Source organism: Caloenas nicobarica, chromosome 1 (assembly GCF_036013445.1).
Source record: "Caloenas nicobarica isolate bCalNic1 chromosome 1, bCalNic1.hap1, whole genome shotgun sequence".
Taxonomy (NCBI): domain Eukaryota; kingdom Metazoa; phylum Chordata; class Aves; order Columbiformes; family Columbidae; genus Caloenas; species Caloenas nicobarica.
Window position 1 is genome coordinate 1,658,972 of NC_088245.1, and position 17,208 is coordinate 1,676,179.

A 17,208-nucleotide genomic window follows, 5' to 3' on the forward strand; every position below is an offset into this window, starting at 1 on the left:
CCAAGAGCTGGAAGGCACCATGGATGACCTGCATGGTGCAACCCGAGCTCAGCATGGGACCCCTCGGCGCCAGGCTCATCCCTCTCCCCAGCACCATCAATATTTTGGCTCCACAAAGGTACAGCCAAAATTTCATCGGGGCCTCAGCCCACGTAAACTGAGCGGAGCAAATGGCCCTGTTTAAAAATTTACGTCGTCGTCTTTTGTTCCTCAGCCGAATATTTAATGGAGACGGACCTGGAAGAGACGCTGGAAAGGCGGAGCGGGGTCGGGCAAAGCCGAGACCCGGCGACGCTCGGTGCGGGGGCTCGGCCGGGGCCGGGTTTCTTTCCGCGGCTCCTCGCTGGGCTCAGATGGGGATGGAAACGATAATGCAATATTGATGCGGAGGGATGAGGGAACGCAATCTGAGTGCATTAGCCAGGGAGCCCTCCTCGGCACATTTTACGGCACCGGTGAGGCTGGTGCTGGCAAAATCCACCCCCCGCCGCTAACCGTGAGATCTTGGCTTAAAAATAGGGTTGAAGCTCAGGGATGGGGAGGTTGGTGCTGCTGTTGATCCTGATGGGTGTCACCCTGAGGCGGGATGTGCAGGGATGCGCATCCCCCCTGCTGGGTTGGACCACCCCGGCTTCGCGGGGGATCTTGGTCCTGGGTGTGCGAGAGGTGAAGGTGTCGGGCTCGGCACCACCGCACTCAGCTGGGGAGAAGGAAAACTGGGGGTGAAGGAGAGGAGTTGGGGAAAAAGAGCTAAAAATTAGGAAGGGATGGAGAACTCCTGGCTGCAAATGGGGCAGAATCACCGGTTATGGGGAAAACAGATTATTTGTCAGCAAACATGCACCGAGCTGTGAAGTCCTCTGCAGAACCACTGCTGGTCACCCGGGGTGCGGTCGGGATGGTGGGTCCTTCTCGGACAAGCGTGGCCACGGCCCCGGCCCCAGCGCTCGTGCTCCAGCTGGACCACGCGTGTTCACCGGGCCCTGGCCCGCCGCCTTGGGCGGACACGGCCAGCGCCGGCCTGAGCTGATGTTCAGGGCCTGGATGAAGCCAGGAGGGAACAAGACCCCTCCCCAAACCCAGCTCTGTCCCTCCAGCCCTCCCTGGGGGATGCAGGTGGTTTGGGGGGGCCCAGCCCTGTTGCGGGGGGTCGGGCGCAGCCGTCTCCCGCCGGAGCATCATGCATTAGTAATGGCCACCGATCCGCCGGCGCTGACGGCATTTCTTCCAGCCGGGAGGGAACAATTCGGGACGTAACCGGAGCCGGTGCGGGGCAGGCGGAGCAGGCTCAGGTGTCCCCCGTGGCCATCGGGGTCACCGTAAGTCTCGGTGCCCGTTTGGGGCTCGCAGGTGCATGTCCCCCCTGGGGATGGTGGCCTCGGCAGTGCTGGCATCCCTTGGGGTCGCATCCAGATGGGTGTTGAAGGGGCACGGAGAGCCATTCCTGCAGTGGAAGGTCCTGGTACCCGGTATGGGGACAAAGCCAGGAGAGGAGGGAACATCCCACTCACCCTGTCAGCAGCCGCAGGCCCAGAGCCCTGAGCACCTGCTGGCTTGTCCCCCACCTCACAGAGCCATGGGGATGGCACCCAGAGCCCCACGGACATGGTGTCCAGATCCCCACAGGGATGACATCCCAGGCTCTGTGGTGGTGGCAACAAGAACCTGACAGGGGTTGCACCCAAAACCCCATGGGATGGCAGCCAGAGTCCCATGGAGAGGGCACCCAGTGTCCCTTGGGCATGGCACCCAGATCTCCACGGTGATGGCACCCAGGTCCCCATGGAGATGGCACCCAGACTTTCATGAGGATGGCAGCCAGAGTCCCATGGAGAAGGCACCCAAAGCCCTCTGACAAAGGCACCTGAAGCCCCTTGGACATGGCACCCAGAGCCCTGCAGGGAAGGTGCTCAGAACTCCACAGGGATGTCACCCAGAGCTGTGTGCAGATGACACCCAGACCCCCATGGAGGTGGCATCCAGATCCCCATGGAGGTGGCACCCAAAGCACCATGGGGGACGGCAAACAGCCCTGTGGAGATGGCACCCAGAGCTATGTGGAGATAGCACCCAAAGCTCTTGGGGATGGCAGCTGAAGCCCTGTGGGGAAGGTCCTCTGATCACCATAGAGATGGCACCCAAAGCACCATGGGGATGGCACCCAGGGCCCTGTGGGAAAGATGCTCAAGGCCCTGTGGTGGTAGCAAACAGCCCCATGGAGATGGCACCCAGAGCCCTGGGGGGTTGGCATCCAAAGCACCATGGGGATGGCACCCAGACCTCCTGGGGATGGCACCTATATCCCCATAGAGATGGCACCCAAAGCCCCATGGGGATAGCACCCATAGTCCCATGGATATGTCACCCAAAGCACTATGGGGATGTCACCCAAAGCCCAGAGGACATGGCACCCAAAGCTCCATGGGGATGGTACCCAGATCCCCATGGAGGTGACACCCAGAACCCCGAGGTGATGGCACCCAAAGCACCATGGGGATGGCACCCAGAGCCCATGGGGATGGCACCCAAAACACAATGGGGATGGTACCCAGAGCCCCATGGGGATGGCACCCAAAGCACTGTGGGGATGGCACCCAGAGCCCTATGGGGATGGTACCCAGATGTCCATGGAGGTGGCACCCAGAGCCCCAAGGTGATGGCACCCAAAGCACCACGGTGATGGCCCCCAGAGCCCGGGGGTGTCCAGTGCTCAGTGCTTTGCCCTTCAATGTCCTTCAGCATCAACACAGACAGGGCAGGATGAGGCCTCCAGGTCCTCCTGGGAGCACCAAGCAGCACCCACCACCGGCTATGGGACCGTGTCCCCCATGTCACCCCAGCACTGAGCCCCCCAAGCAGCACCCACCTCCTGGGGGTCCGTGGGAGCGCGGACCAGGCAAAGCTGAGCCCCAAACCCTGAGTGGGGACCGTGGGTGGCACCTGGGATCCAGGGGACAGAGCGGCGATGGGGCCACATCCAGGGGACAGGGAGGGAGCCCAGCACCGGGGCCAGCTCTACCCTGAACTGGGCAGAGTGGGAGGCCACTGGTGTGGCACGGGGGCCACCTGCTGGGCAGAAGGGACCGTGTCACCCCCCCCAGCTGGCACGGAAAGCCACCCCTAATTGGAGGGGACACAGCAGAGGGGGTACAGGTGCCCAGGGCAAGGGCCAGAGCCCGGAGGGCTGGTGGCCCCAAGAGGTGTCACTGGGACAGGGTGTCCCCACCCACCTGCACCCAGCAGCACCCGAAGGTGCCCAGGGCTGGGTGCTGGCAGCAGGTGGCACTGGCACGACACGGACCTGCCACCCTGTCCCCAGGCTGGGTCCTCGGGTGACAAGCAGCCCTGGCTGGACCTGGAAGAGTGCGGGAGGAGGAGGATGGAGAGGAAGGTCTTGCTCAGCGCCACCAAATTTGGGACAGCAGCTGCAGCGAGTTAAAGCAGGCTGAGGACAAGCCACGTGCCAGGCTGTTGTCACCTTCCCTGGTCACCCGTGGCCCCCAAAACACCAGCTCGGGGGTCCCTGAACTGCCCCCGCTCCTGGTCTCATCCCCCATATACGTTGTCCGAATCCCCCCCACAACATCAAGCCAAAATTATGCGTGATTATACAGAAAACAGCCACCTCTGCCGTAATTATGGGCCACCAAACACGGCTCCCACAATGGCTGTGGCGTCGTCTGCAATGACCTGTCCTGCTGCAAGAAGGAACCTCGGAAGAAATCCACCCTATGAGGGCAGGATGGATGCCCTGTGGCTGCACTTAACACTCGTTTCCAGTCTAAAACCTTAAAAACCAGCTTCGGTGCCTCGGTCGTAGTCACCGGGCATGGAAGGACATCACCCGGCCACCCGCAAAGAGCTGGAGAAGGAGCCAACTACGCCAAGAACGCCCATCAACGCGTTGGGTGTGCACGATGACGGAATCATAGACTGGTTGGGGGCGGAAGGGACCTCTGGAGATCATCCAGGCCAACCCACAGCCTCTGCTTCCACCTCCAGCAGATCATCTCCAGGCAGAAGATTCCCTGGAAGGGCTTCCATCTGGTGTAGACGGGTCACGGGTGAAGTCCTGGTGGGACGTGGAGTCAACGCGGGAAGGTCCATGGTCCTCCCTGCAAGCCCAAGCTATCAGCCATGAAGCATCAGCCAAGCTTCAAGGTATATACATATTTTATTTTTTTTAAAAAAAAGTTTACAGTTCTTTAATTATACACAACTATTGGAGAGGTTATACTCTTAGAGAAGAGGCATTTTTTCATCGGGGTGGCAGATGTGCCCACTGCATCGACAACGCAAGAAAAAAAGAGGAGAAAAAATAAGAAAAAATAAAGAGGTGACTCAAACAAAGGGCAAAACACCCCTGATCTCTTCAAGTATCACACGACAGGTACCAAACCCAGGGGGTCAAGTCATGGCCATTTCTCACGCTGCAAACACCCCCGCTAAAGTGCCAGCAGGACTCGAACGAGCAATAAAAAGAAGCAAAAATAAGAGAAGATCGTCAAACGCCTCCCAGCCTTCCCAGAGGAGGGTCCCAGGTGATGGGGACACTCACCAGGAGGGGACGGGATGGGGCGTCCCGTCTCTCCGGCGCGTTTGAAGGGATGGATGGAGGCGTAAAGAAGAGAGAGATGGGTTGGGGTTCAACCACGGAGGCCGGAGGACGAGTCCGGGCTGGTGACAAAGCTCTGCTGGGGGTTGTCCCCACGTCCGGATCCTTCCGCGTCCACCAAACCCAGCCGCGGGTGGGGAAAAACTCACCACGGAGGGAAAAACTCACCACGGAGGGTGACGGTGGGACCGGAGGCACCAGCGCCCCCGAGGGACACGGCAACTCAGCTTTAACGTCACGCGAAAACCTCGACGGGGCGAAAGGAGGGCTCACGGGAACAGAAGCCAAAGGCTGTTTCCAAAATAGCGGAGAATTCAACCCGGGGTCCAGCGGGTTGGCAGAGAAATTCCCGTCACCCCGACGGTGACACCACCACCGTTTGCTGAAGGAGAAGGAAAAGAAACCCCTCCAAAAAAAAAAGAGCTCTCTCGCTTCAATACGGCTCCACCTTTTCTTCCAGACTAAGTAGGCGTAGTTTTATTTACAAACTGGTTGCGGGGGAGGGTTATTTTGGGAGAAATATGGAGATTCGAGAAAAAATAGAGGTGAAAAATGATGGAGGGGATGATCACGGGGTACAGGGCAGGTGCAGACGCTCCCGACCCATCTCAACCCCTAGAAGCTTCTTTAAATTTTTTTTTTTTTTTTTTTTAAAAAGCAGCATTTTGGCAGCCGGGTTTTCCTCCGGGAAACCCTCTGTGCCCGGGTGGCGAGTTTTGTGGCAGCTCGGGGGGGCCGGGGACACATTTTTGGGGCTCTAGACCCCTCGAGCCCCCTCGGCCTCACCAGTATTTTTGGTGGAAAAATCCCCGTTTAGCAGAATCTGCGTTTCCCACGAGAAGGCGGGGGGAACGTACGGGAGGTTGGATGCACTAAATGGAGTGTCGGGGAAGCAACACCTGCAAAGGAAGGGGGGATGAGGTAATTAGAACACTAGTTTTATACAATATTGAAAAAATACAAATTTTTATTGTGATTTTTTTCCTTTTTTTTTTTTTTTTTTTTTTTTTTTTTTTAAATCTTTTAAACTGATATATCACCACCCAGCACTTAACTCTACTCCTAAGTAGCACCTACAAGTAAAAGGTTATAGCACAAGCAAACTGCCGGGTCGGCAGATAAAGCAAGTTCAACAAGTGCCAGCAAAACGTGGCCCCTCCCGCCCCAAAGAAATGAGAAAAACCAGCGTGCTAGATAAGAGTTAAGTACACCATTACATGTTAAATAGTTAATATTACCCTTCCGACAAGCCACAAATGCTAGATAGAGAACTTCAGCACATCACTAGCAACAGCCCTAACGTTACTGCTTGGAAATTAAAAAAAAAAAAAGGGGGAAAAAGAGGAGGAAAAAACCTTTGCTTTGTGCCCGTAATGAACGTAAAGGAAATTCTTTGTATAGTTTTTATTAAGGAAAATCATGCTAAAGCAAAGTGGGACTTTACGAGGCTTTTTTTTTTTCCCCCCCCCCGAAAGAAAGGATAACAACAAATTGATTGTGCTTTATGAATGAGAAATAGGATTGGAACCTTCCAACCCCGACGACTCGAAACTTTCTAAAGAAAAAACAACTCTGGGAAAATGACAAATGTACCAGGTCTGACATTCAAAACTCCGCTCGAGTGTTGCTCGCGGTGGGTGATTTTTCCATGCGCTGTCCCGTAGGTCGCACCACAAATGAAAACGTCGTGTCCAAACCCCTCCAGAACCACCCCCCCCGCAAAAAAAAATACAGCAGGTAACATTCAGCTTTAAAAATCCAGCTTAGTTGGAATCTCCAATGCACAATGACCCAAATTCAAGTATCCCGGCATCCCGGGGAGACGTTTACTAGATTAGATTTCGTAGCATTAAAGCAAACAAACAAATCTCAGCTTGCTGAAAGACGCCAAGAGAAATCAAACGTTTCAGAAGCATCCTGGGAAAAAAAAAAAAAAATTAAGAAAAAAAAAATAAACCAAACCAGAGCAGATTCACTTGCTTCCTCAATTGGCGCTTTTAGGCTTTTTTTATTCTTTTTTTTTTTTTTTCTAGATCATATTCTTCGTTAACTTTTAAGAAATTTTAATCCTGTGGCACACACACAAGCAGGTGGCTACAAAGCTGGTGCAGAAGGGGAATGGGGTGGGGGGGAAACCAAAAAAAAAAGGAAAATCAAATCAGTGCCGATGGATTCGTGGACTACGGGCAATGGGCCGATCTTGGTGGATCTGAAGCTCTCAGCAAGGCAAACCCATCCGGTCCGAGGACCCTCTGAGGAGACGGAGAGTGTCTGCGAGGTGTTTCACCATATTTCAAGCAAGAGAAAAAACAAAATAACAATAATTAAAAAAAAAAAAAATAAAATAAAGCAAACTTGAAGCCGTTAAAGGGCAGCAGTTTCCAACTATGACAGAGTTTGACTTCACATGTGCTCCAGCTAAATCAAAGCACTGTTCAGAAAGCATCGCTTGTGGTTTATTTATTTTGTTTTTTTTCCTCCCAGAAAAGGGAACAGCTCGTCATCCAGACCAAGAAAGTGAATTAACATCCAGGTGAAGGTTTTCCAAAGTCCCCAAAGCGAATAGACCAGTGGTTGTCAGTCCCTACGGTTCGCCAGGGCAGGCAGGAGTCCACATATAAAAACGGACTTAAAATCCAAGTCAAAACTTTTAAGCTTCAATGCTCTGAATAGCTCCATGCATTTGTATTGTTTTTATTTTTAGTTATTTTTTTTTTTTTTAATGTGACTCCATGTCAAATACGACCAGCAAGGTTGACCTGAAGGAGCACCTTTCATTCCACTGTCTGATCTACACGGTCAGTATCATCCCCCAAGATTTTAGACTTCGAGCAAAACGCCGTCCCAACGTTCGCATCCAAGGTGGTGTCTTTGGAAACATCGATAAGAAAGCAAACATCTTTTTTTTTTTTTTTCATATTTTTTTTCTTTTTTTTTTTTTTTTGCTAACTCCCTACCTACCGGGGCAGCTGGTTTTTTATTTTTTAGCTGACAGTTCAGTAGCACACAAGTCGACTTGGCCAAATGGAATTTTGAATGCATGCATTCGGGCTGCATATTGCTACCAAAATGGAATGTGGGAATATGCTATGCACCTCGGGTTCGAGAAATGACCAAGAAAAATCAAGATCTAAAGGGTGATATATATATATATATATATATATCAATGCTATTATTCATAAAAACCTTGTTTAGTAATAAAAAAAATTGCTTTGTTTAAATATGAATATTATAGTCTGCTTCTCATGGTTAGGAAATTAGAGTCTCTCTGAAAAGCAGGGCTGCCTCTTCTACTACAACTCCATATCCTGAGCCTCGTCTTCCGAGAAGTCGGACATGGAGCTCTCGGACGAGCTGTCCCCGGTGCCTTCTTCCTGTTCTTTTAGTGCTTCTTCTGTTGCATATTTCTGAATGTATTCTGTAGGTGACAGAAAAGAAAAAAAAAAAAAAAGACGTATAAGCAGCATATATTCAACAGGCAGAGGGTGGGTGAGCTACGACTAACGGCTGGTTGGGTCACGTCGTGTTTGATGAGTTACGACATTTCTCAGACCGGAGGCAGCGTCGTCCGACAACGCGTGAAAACAACTGATGGAGACCTCAGAGACGTGCAAGACTCTTGAAAACAAGTCTGATCCCAAAGCTGCTACGTCAGCATCACGTACATTCATAGCTGGAAAGAACCCAAGTTCTCCCTGCTATGATATATCGCACTTAATAGGACAGAATTTGATTTACTGCCAAAATTGGAACTACTATGTTGATCTAGAGAACAAACCTAAAAGCCACCGAGATGTCACCGTTACGTAGCCTGACTTTAAGAAATGCAGATCTCAGAGTTTAAAGTGATAGCACAGAACAACCGTCGCTGACGCCAAGTTGGGAGCCAGGCTAAACTTCCAGACTAAACTCTGCATAAGCATAAGCAGAGTTTAAGGAAGGACGGGGAAAGCAGAGCAGAAAACTACCGCAGGAATAGCTGCACTTTTCGTTTTTAAAATAAAAAGCAAAAGCTCCGTTCCCCAGCCCTAAAATAAACACAGGTCTGCCCTGGGCTCTGGTTTTTACTCTCAGAACATCCAGTGGTGGCCACGGGATGAGCTGGGGACCCGCACGGAGCCCCGCGGAGCCCAGGTCACCAACAGAAACAGTGTCACACAGCAGGGTGCAAACCACACGGGCTCTCGGTGCCCAGCTCAGCACCTTGCACTGGAGCCAGGAGCCGGCAGGAGGCTGCCCAGCAAGCGGGGAAACTGGTTTTACTGGGATTCCTGCCGGCAGGTAGGGGAACCGCTGCCAACTGTGCCTTGTGCGGATTCCACGGTCACCCCCGTGCAGAGGGACGGAGGAAAAACGCAACACAAAGTGGATCAGGTAAGTCAGATTGAGTCTGAGAAGCACTTTCCTTTCTTTGTGGATGCAGGAGGGTCCCGCAGTGCCCCCTCCGACATACGAGGTGTCCCCAGCTGCCGAGTTACCTTGAGCAGAGAAATTCTGTTCCTTACACACGTGCAGGATGGAGCGGGGGTGCAAACTTGGCCCCAAACTGGGCTAAAGAAGATGTGCTCAGTCTCAGCTTCCAAGCCTTCCTCTTATTTATCTCCTATTCTCCACCTGACAGCGAGAAAGCGGCTTCACAGCACGAAGAAGGGATGTAACATCCCTATCCCGACAGCAGGTCACACGCTTTGGGAAGGAGGGGGTGTTGTCCTCACGCTGCTGGTGGGGAATTCCAGTTGTGAATTTGTTACCTTTCCAGATACGAAGGCACTAAAATATGACAAAGCTTCCTGCAAACAGCAGTATTTAAAAAATTGAAGAAAGAGGGAACGCCGCCATCCTTTTGTGCTTGAAGATGAGCCCCTTTGTGTCCCAGTGCCAGCCCAGCAGCCGTCCCAACTGGATGTTCTTTAATTCCTCCCAGGGAATGAGCATCTCTCCTCCAGGAGCAGAGATTATTGCTTTTTATTCTGTATCCTATCAGCAGGTGGATGCACGGACAAAGCTGCAGAAGGACACGTCTAATGCCAAATAACCAAGTGCTACAAGACAGGTTTTAAAGACAAGGCTTTGCAAAGCCTGGTTGTTCTTAAAGCCAGCTCTCCTTCCCTCTGCCCTTCCATCCTTCAGCCTCCTGGAAGAAAAAAAACACTCGGCAAGAGGTCTGGGGGTTTTTTCCACATTTCTGGAGCCGATGTAAGGACACAGAGCCCCAACTCGTTGCTCCATCCTGGAAAAGCTGTGAGAACGGGCTGGAAGGTGCTTCTGAGCCCCATGAGCTTCAGCTTCTCCATCTCAGGACACAGGCAGCTGCGGCTGAACTGTTAAATACGCATTATTAACCCGCTCAGACTACAGAAGCAGCTTGTTCAGATCTGGTTTACAAGAACTTGTTAAGAGCTGATAAAGTGTTGAAGGCAGCGATGTAAACGGGGGGAAACGGGAGCGGTCAAGGTCTCAGCTCTGCTGGAGCCCACATAGCGGTGACAGAAAAGGACCTTTGTGCTCCATCCTCAGGTCCTGGCTGCTGAGAACGCTGTTCTTGGAAGGCGCTTGCCTGTGTCATGGTGGAGCCTCTGCCCTGTCTGATCGTGTCTTCCGTCTGCACCGGAGAACAAGATTTTGGGGTCTGGGGAGCATCTGCCAAGAGATGGACACTGCAAAGCGAGAAGAATCGGTGCGCCAGACCTCATGCTTTAGAGGCGAGAGGGACGAACTGAAGGAGGGACCCAAACAAAGCAGCGTGTCCTCAGAGAATTTAGACGGGAAGGTGGGTGGGCAAGAGACGACGAGCAGAGCTAAGGGGATGGGATGCTGACAAGACGTTGTAGCAGCTGCTCCCTTCCCAAAGCTTTCCAAGAATTCACCTCCCTCTGGAAAAGGGGTTTTTACCCAGAGAAGTGGTTATTCCTCACGCGATCCAGCAAAGGGAACCCAAATTTGCTGGAAGACCTTGGATGACAAAGGCAACCCCTTAGTGGCAACCTCAGAAACACATTCCCTCTACGTTTACCCCAAACCCACCTAAATAAATGCCGTAGCTGCCGCGGGAGTCCCCAAAACAGCAGCCACGAGCCAGTGACCAGGGCAGGAGGAGGCAGAAATTCCCCGCCGACTACTTCAAATGCTCTCTGGGTGATTCAGATACAGAAACCAACTTTTCTTACTGTTAGAAAAGACCTGATTGAGCCTAAATCATTTAAGCAAAAACATGACTCGAAGCACTTCAAGGCTAAAATATCATCTTCTACCCAGGAAAGCTACCGAGCCCCTGAGCCGGGTTTTTCTGAAGGTTTAATCTGAATGTTGAAGTCGCATCTTCAGTCTACGAAGGGAAGAAAACGGGAACATCTAAATACTGACAAAGTGTCTTCCACCAAAGCCCGTTCAAGAAGGGGAAAGCCTTGGTGCACTCGTTCCTACCAGGGACGCGTCGCTTTGATTCATCTGGTTTTAAACCCTGGAGCAACAAGAACAAGCTGCCCCGTGGCTGGTACGCGCCCATGAGCCGTACTGGTTTTTCAAAGGGCTCTACTGGAATTTCACAAGAAACCCTTACTTGTTTGGGTCTCGTATCAAGAACCACAGGAACTACAAACCTTGGGCCGCATCTCTAAGGCTACGCCCGTCTCTTTGCTACCACTATGTCAAACAACTGTTCTGTGCGCTCGTAACTGAAAAATGAAGAAAAGCAGCAGTCAATTATTTATTTGCGCTACCGAGTCTCCCAGAGCCGAGAAGCTGCTACAACCCATTCCATCAATTTTAACGTGTCCAAGGTTATTTTTAAAAATGCTACAATATGAGGAGCGACAGCATTTAGTTCCATCTTCTACTTGTCACGCAAGCCTGGGAAGAGCCAGCGGAGGCCGGACTCTTGGGTATATGGAACACGAAACATGTTGCAAGCACTTAAAACTCCTTCCAGATCACCTTCATGGCCTGTACCTGGCTCTCACGATGGAAACGGAGGAGCAGAATATTCCATTTAGCCTCCCCGAGGGATGTCCTCAGATCTTGAAGCCCTTGCTGTTGGCTGGCATCAGTTTATTTGCTTTTTTTTCCAGAGTGTACATTTTTTTTTTTTCAGTCCTGTTTCATTAAAGCACAGAGGACACGCAAAGCGTCCCTTGTGTTGGCCCCAGAGATTTTATCTGACAAACCATTTTGCCTGGAAGCTTTGTCGTATGAAAAACAGGCAGTGGACTCCAGGACACCGAGCAGGCTGGATCTGCAGGGTGGTTTTTACGATCCTGTCACGCAGCCGTCAGAGGAGTCAAACCAAGTGGGTTGAATAACTCGGCATTTAAATCACAGCTTCGAATAACTCGGCATTTAAATCACAGCTTCGCTTGGCCTCGTTTGTAGTTCCGCCCTCAAACAAGAATTGCAGGTGATGAAGAGTCATTTTGCATCGGAACGAATTGACTCGAGGTTCAACCGTTCCGGAGTGACGTGGCAGAGCTGATGGAGGGACTCTACCAACAAATACCATGTTTTTGTGCGGTACCTGTGCTCTCCAAACAAGACCGAGCTTTCGCAACGCTCCGCTAAGGAAAACTGCTGCTTCACACCCATGATCCTGAGGGTCTCTTCCAATAGAAATGATTCTATGAGACGATTAAATCGCGCCGCCCGTGGATGCTCCCCTTGTCCAACGGGCCCTGCAAACCTTCCTGGCAGGGCTCCCACAGACAAACAAGTCCTATGGTGATTCAGTAACCCCCCCAAAAATAATCAGGCAGCCACGGTGTCTTAAAAACTTAGCTGAAGACCCAATCTGTAGATTTCCCACCACTGGATTAAATGCTGATTGTGTTCAGCGGAGCAGGGGAGAAATAAAGTCCATGGTTTTGGGGCATCCACCACCTCTCTGGGTAACCTGGGCCAGGCTCTCATCACCTTCAGTGTAAAATATTTCTTCCTCACGTCTAGAAATGTTTAACCCGGGCTCCCCCAGCCGAGTTACATGCCTGCAACCACATCCTGCTCACGGGATAAATCATTCCCTTGCTCTTTGAAGGCACCTTTGACACATAAAAGCTCATAACCTCATTCGGTCCTCTAGATTAAACTCCTCAGAGTCTCTCCATTTCTCATCTTAAAATGCATCTTCAAGACAATCTGTCCTTGTTACACCCTTTGAGACATTACTAAGTGGTCCGCAGCTTTCTTAAATCATAGAATCACAGAACACCAGGGACCTCAAGGATCATCTGGTCCAACCTTTGTTGGCACAAGCCCGGTCTAGCCAAGCTGGCCCAGCACCCTGTCCAGCTGAATCAGAAACATGGCCGATGTTGGGGAATCCACCACTTCCCTGGGGAGATTATTCCAATGGCCGATTGTTCTCATCAGAAAAATTTCCCTCTTGTGTCCAACTGGAATCTCCCATGGAGTAACTTGTACCCATTGCCTCTCATCTTTTCCATGGGACTCCTTGTAAAAAGGGAGTTTTCATCTTCTTTGTAGCCACCCTTTAAATACCATAACGTGGTGCTGAGGTCTCTCTGAACCTTCTTTTCTCAAGGCTGAACAATCCCAGTTCTCTCAGCCTTTCCTCATACAATGGCAGTCCCTGACCCGGGCACCACTAAGCCTTGGCTTAACTAGGAAGCAGCACAGAACGATTACTCGGCATTTACCGCAAATTCGCACTCTGTCACAGTACCAAAGTGCTTTCTGCAACAGCATCACCGATTCCTTGATTGCTGCTCTCGGATCACTTTCCACAGAACTGCTAACAAGCCACTTTCTATCCGGTAATTGTGCAACTGGATGGTCCCACTTCAGCTCTGCGTTTTTCCTTGGCCCTTCTGTGGTCACACGCGTTTTCTTCCAAATCGTTTCTCGGATCTCTCAAAATTGTGTTGAATCCTAAATCCAGTTCACTTACAGCCTTCCCTGCTTAGGGTCTGCTCATCAATTTAAAAACCTTTCCCCACATATTGCATAAATCACAGGAGCAGTTCATCCACCCCTTATTTCAGATTATCCCCATTAATTAATCCAACGGATGGCGGCCCTATAATGGGAAGGACTGGGCACTGAAGAACAAACACGCGGCAAAGACCTTCCCCATTCCCCCAGGGTGGAATCAGAGTAACGCCACTCACGCCACAACATGTTATTTACGCCCTTACCTTTAATTTTCTGTTTGTACTCTTCTGGTCGGTGGAGGTACATGGCTGCAGCGTCACCATTTAGAGGATCTATAGGGTTGGGATAGGCCAGCAGCTGAGGCAGGAACGATTCAAATATATTGGTGAGATCTGCAAGTAAAAGACACGGTTGTTCACGTCCACAGACCCAGAGTCACTCCGATTAATCATCCTGCAAGCGCCGGCACTGAGAGGAGCACGAAGCTTCAAGGGCAAATGCGCTGGACATCTGGGAACAAGTTAAAATAAGGGAAACTGCATCGGGGGAAGCACAGACAGGGCTGATAAGAGGTGGTGCTGCAGCTCCCCAGGTAACTGCACAAACTGTTTCAAATCCCAATAACGTAGGTACAGATATTTGTGGGTTAAGTAAAAAAGTGAATGGTCACAATTGTCTTGCTTCCCATTGAGGCCCAGCCCCGGTTTTAAAAAAGAAAAAAAAAGAGGGAAAAAAGAAAAACAAGCAGCACTGTGCTTCACCCCCCACTGAATTCTTCTCCTATTTCTGCCTCCTTCTATTAACATCTTCAAATGTGTTATGCTCCATGACTAAGTTGACAGATCTCAAGCATAAAGCATCTTCCAAAGTGCTTTAGATGATTGTGTTCATAGGAAGAGCAACCAACAAGTCCCTCCTCCAGCTCAGAACAATTTGTGGAATGTGAAGAGCTCACATTAACACCTTGGTGCCAGTTGGCATCTGTCACTGAATAATCCACAACAGGGAACAAACATATGTCTGGTGTCGATGAGTAATTGTGGACACATGAAACCCTCTTCCCACATCCCTGAGACAACAAGGACCACACTTGAGGGGTGAGGGTGTTCAGAAACAAACCCTGCGTCATCGTTTCTCCTCGACGGCTTCAGAAGGACCACGCGCATCCACGCGGAGCTGAGATTCAACCCCAGTTTGGGGCTGGGTGGCAGGTTTTATTCCGGCTACTGGAGAACTGGTGCTACAGGCAGACCAGCATTGTCTTTTTCCTGGTGGCAGAGAAATCCTGCCTGTGGATGAGCACCACCAGTTCCATCCAGCATGGACCAGAGCGGAGCTGCCAGGAGAGAAGCCCAACACCGTCTTGGAGCCACCACGTGAGCAGTTGATCATAGAATCACAGACTCATTGAACCGTTTGGGTTGAAGGGACCTCTCAAGCTCATCCAGTCCAGCCCCTGCCATGAGCAGGGACATCTTCACCCAGACCACGTTGAGGAAGGTGAGGTGGGGTTGAAGTTGGGTCAAGGAGGTTGGAGAGGTTGAGGTTGAGTGGGGGAGGTTGAGTTGAAGTGGTTGAGGTTGGGTTTGTAGAATCTTGGAAGCGTTTGGGTTGGAAGGGGCCTTCCCAGCTCCCCCAGTGCCCCCCTGCCACGAGCAGGGACATCTGCACCAGCTCAGGTTGCTCAGAGCCCCGTCCAGCCTGGCCTGGGATGTCTCCAGGGATGGGGCATCTACCAGCTCTCTGGGCAACCTGGGCCAGGCTCTCACCTCCCTCAGTGTAATAAATTTCTTGTCTAGCCTTCCTCATCTCAGCCTGCCTCTTAGAGGAACCAGCCTGTGTGATCATCCCCGAGCCTCATGTTGCTACTAAATTCAACTACATCTGATGGAGGGCAGGGACCTCAGAGCCCTCAACTTTCTAAAACTTTCATCAAAATGATTGGGCAGGTAGGGAGAGACATCTCCAAGTGCTCTCACAGGATGGCTGGGGTTGGAAGGGACCTCTGGAAGATCATCTAGTCCAACCCACTTGCTAAAGCAGGTTCACCAGAGCAGATCGCACAGGGTCGCATCCAGGCAGGTTGTGAATGTCCTTGGGCAAACAGCTACTCTGGCTCTGGGCTGCAGCCACAAAAAACTCCATCGCCAAAGATACAGCCTTGGAAGAGCCACGCGGTAGATCCAGGCGGATCTTCACCAGCACCTCTGCAGATCTACCAATGGGTGTGTTTTCAGAACGCGCTTTCAGATCTTGCTCAAGAAGATTGAAGGAGATTCGAGGTTTTGTCAGTTCTTCCCTTCTTCATCAACACGTCTAGGACATACGGACAGTGTGCTATGACTACCTCAGTCGCATGATTCAGCATAAACCTCCCCAAGGAGGAGGAAAAGCCACAGCTTTATACACTCAAGAGCGTAGGGTTCATTATAGCTGATACTTCATCATTCAACTGCAAAAAATAATGACATTGATCGCTACGGATAGCAATCGCTTGCTCTCTGCTATACAGCGACGCCACTAAGAAATTATGTGGTTTTAACCCTAAATCTCTTTGTACTATAGAAGCTTTTGCCCCTTCCAATACTGGCAAAGGACAGTGACAATGTCCTTTAGAGCACAGACGGTCCCTTGACCAGGTTTGCCATGGCTGGCACGCCAAGGTGCCACCAGCTGCTTCTAGGATCATCGCGACAGCAAATGGAAAAAGGATCCTCATCCAAAAAGGGACCACAAAAAACAGTGAGAATGCTCTATAAAAATACTTATTTCCATGGCTTGTCCTCGGTGAATCAATTAACCCTCTTAGGGACTGGGTACAGACACAATCAGCAAGAAGTTGGTCAAGTCTCTCTGTGGAGCAGGCTCAAAGTCTTTATTTGTGGCCGCCAGACAACTAAAATCTCACTCATGCTGAGCAAGCAGAGCCCTGGGAAGCCCCCAGGGTTCACAGGACACACTGTAGGGATTTTTTAAGAGACCTCAGTAATTTCCTCGTTCTTTCAAATCCCAAAAAGTAACATTGGCTCAGCAGGAACAAGTTGAACATGTGCTGGAAGCCTGACCATAGCGCTGAAGACTTGATACTTGAAGGAGAGGGAATTTAACCGTGACGTCCTCATGAATTTATTGGTAGCTATTCTGGGTCTCTTCCACCTCAGTTGCTCCTTGAATTATCTGACCCATATCCTCTGCCAGCGCGGGGGCGCTCCGGTTTAAAGGGGTGACGTTCCAAACAACGCAGCTGTGCCGAGAAGCACCGGGAAATATTATTTCCCCCTTTTTACGTCACGGTCAGAAATGGGCCGCCTCCTTTTTTCACTTAAGGAGGCAAAACCCTGGAAGTGGTGACGCAGGTGGCTTGAGGGTTTGATGAGTTCTGAGCGAAGGGGCCGAGCGAAAGGAGTCACCCCCGTGTCCTCCCTGCAAATTCGAGGCATCTGCAGCAAGGGAAGGGAAGTTTGCAATAAGATGACAGTCAAATTACGTAATTTCTAACACCGAATTCCACCAGTGACTGTGGAACGTGTTCCGTACAAAATACACACCTGACACCTTCAAGTTGCCTAAAACCTGTCACTGATTTTGCAAGAAGATACGCAGATGATTTTTGCAAGCTTGCTGATATTAATACATCACAAGCGTAGGAAATACTAAGCTGTTTTTTTCTACCTTTACGAGCAATAATGATGACAAACACAGAGCAGCGCTCA

The 17,208-nt window shown here is 50.9% G+C and overlaps 1 protein-coding gene across 2 annotated transcripts in view; it reads right to left on the reverse strand.

Moving 5' to 3' along the window:
- Positions 1-4,155: 4,155 nt before the first annotated feature.
- The window catches only part of UBE2H (ubiquitin conjugating enzyme E2 H), a 51,749-nt gene continuing 38,696 nt past the window's right edge, over positions 4,156-17,208 (reverse strand). For both annotated transcript variants that reach the window (XM_065636189.1, XM_065636199.1), the window contains 2 exons: positions 13,759-13,887; positions 4,156-8,033 (listed from right to left, as the gene is read on the reverse strand). In XM_065636189.1, coding sequence (XP_065492261.1) covers positions 7,909-8,033; positions 13,759-13,887 — 254 coding nt within the window. In that variant the 3' untranslated portion in view covers positions 4,156-7,908. The remainder of the gene's footprint in view (positions 8,034-13,758; positions 13,888-17,208) is intronic.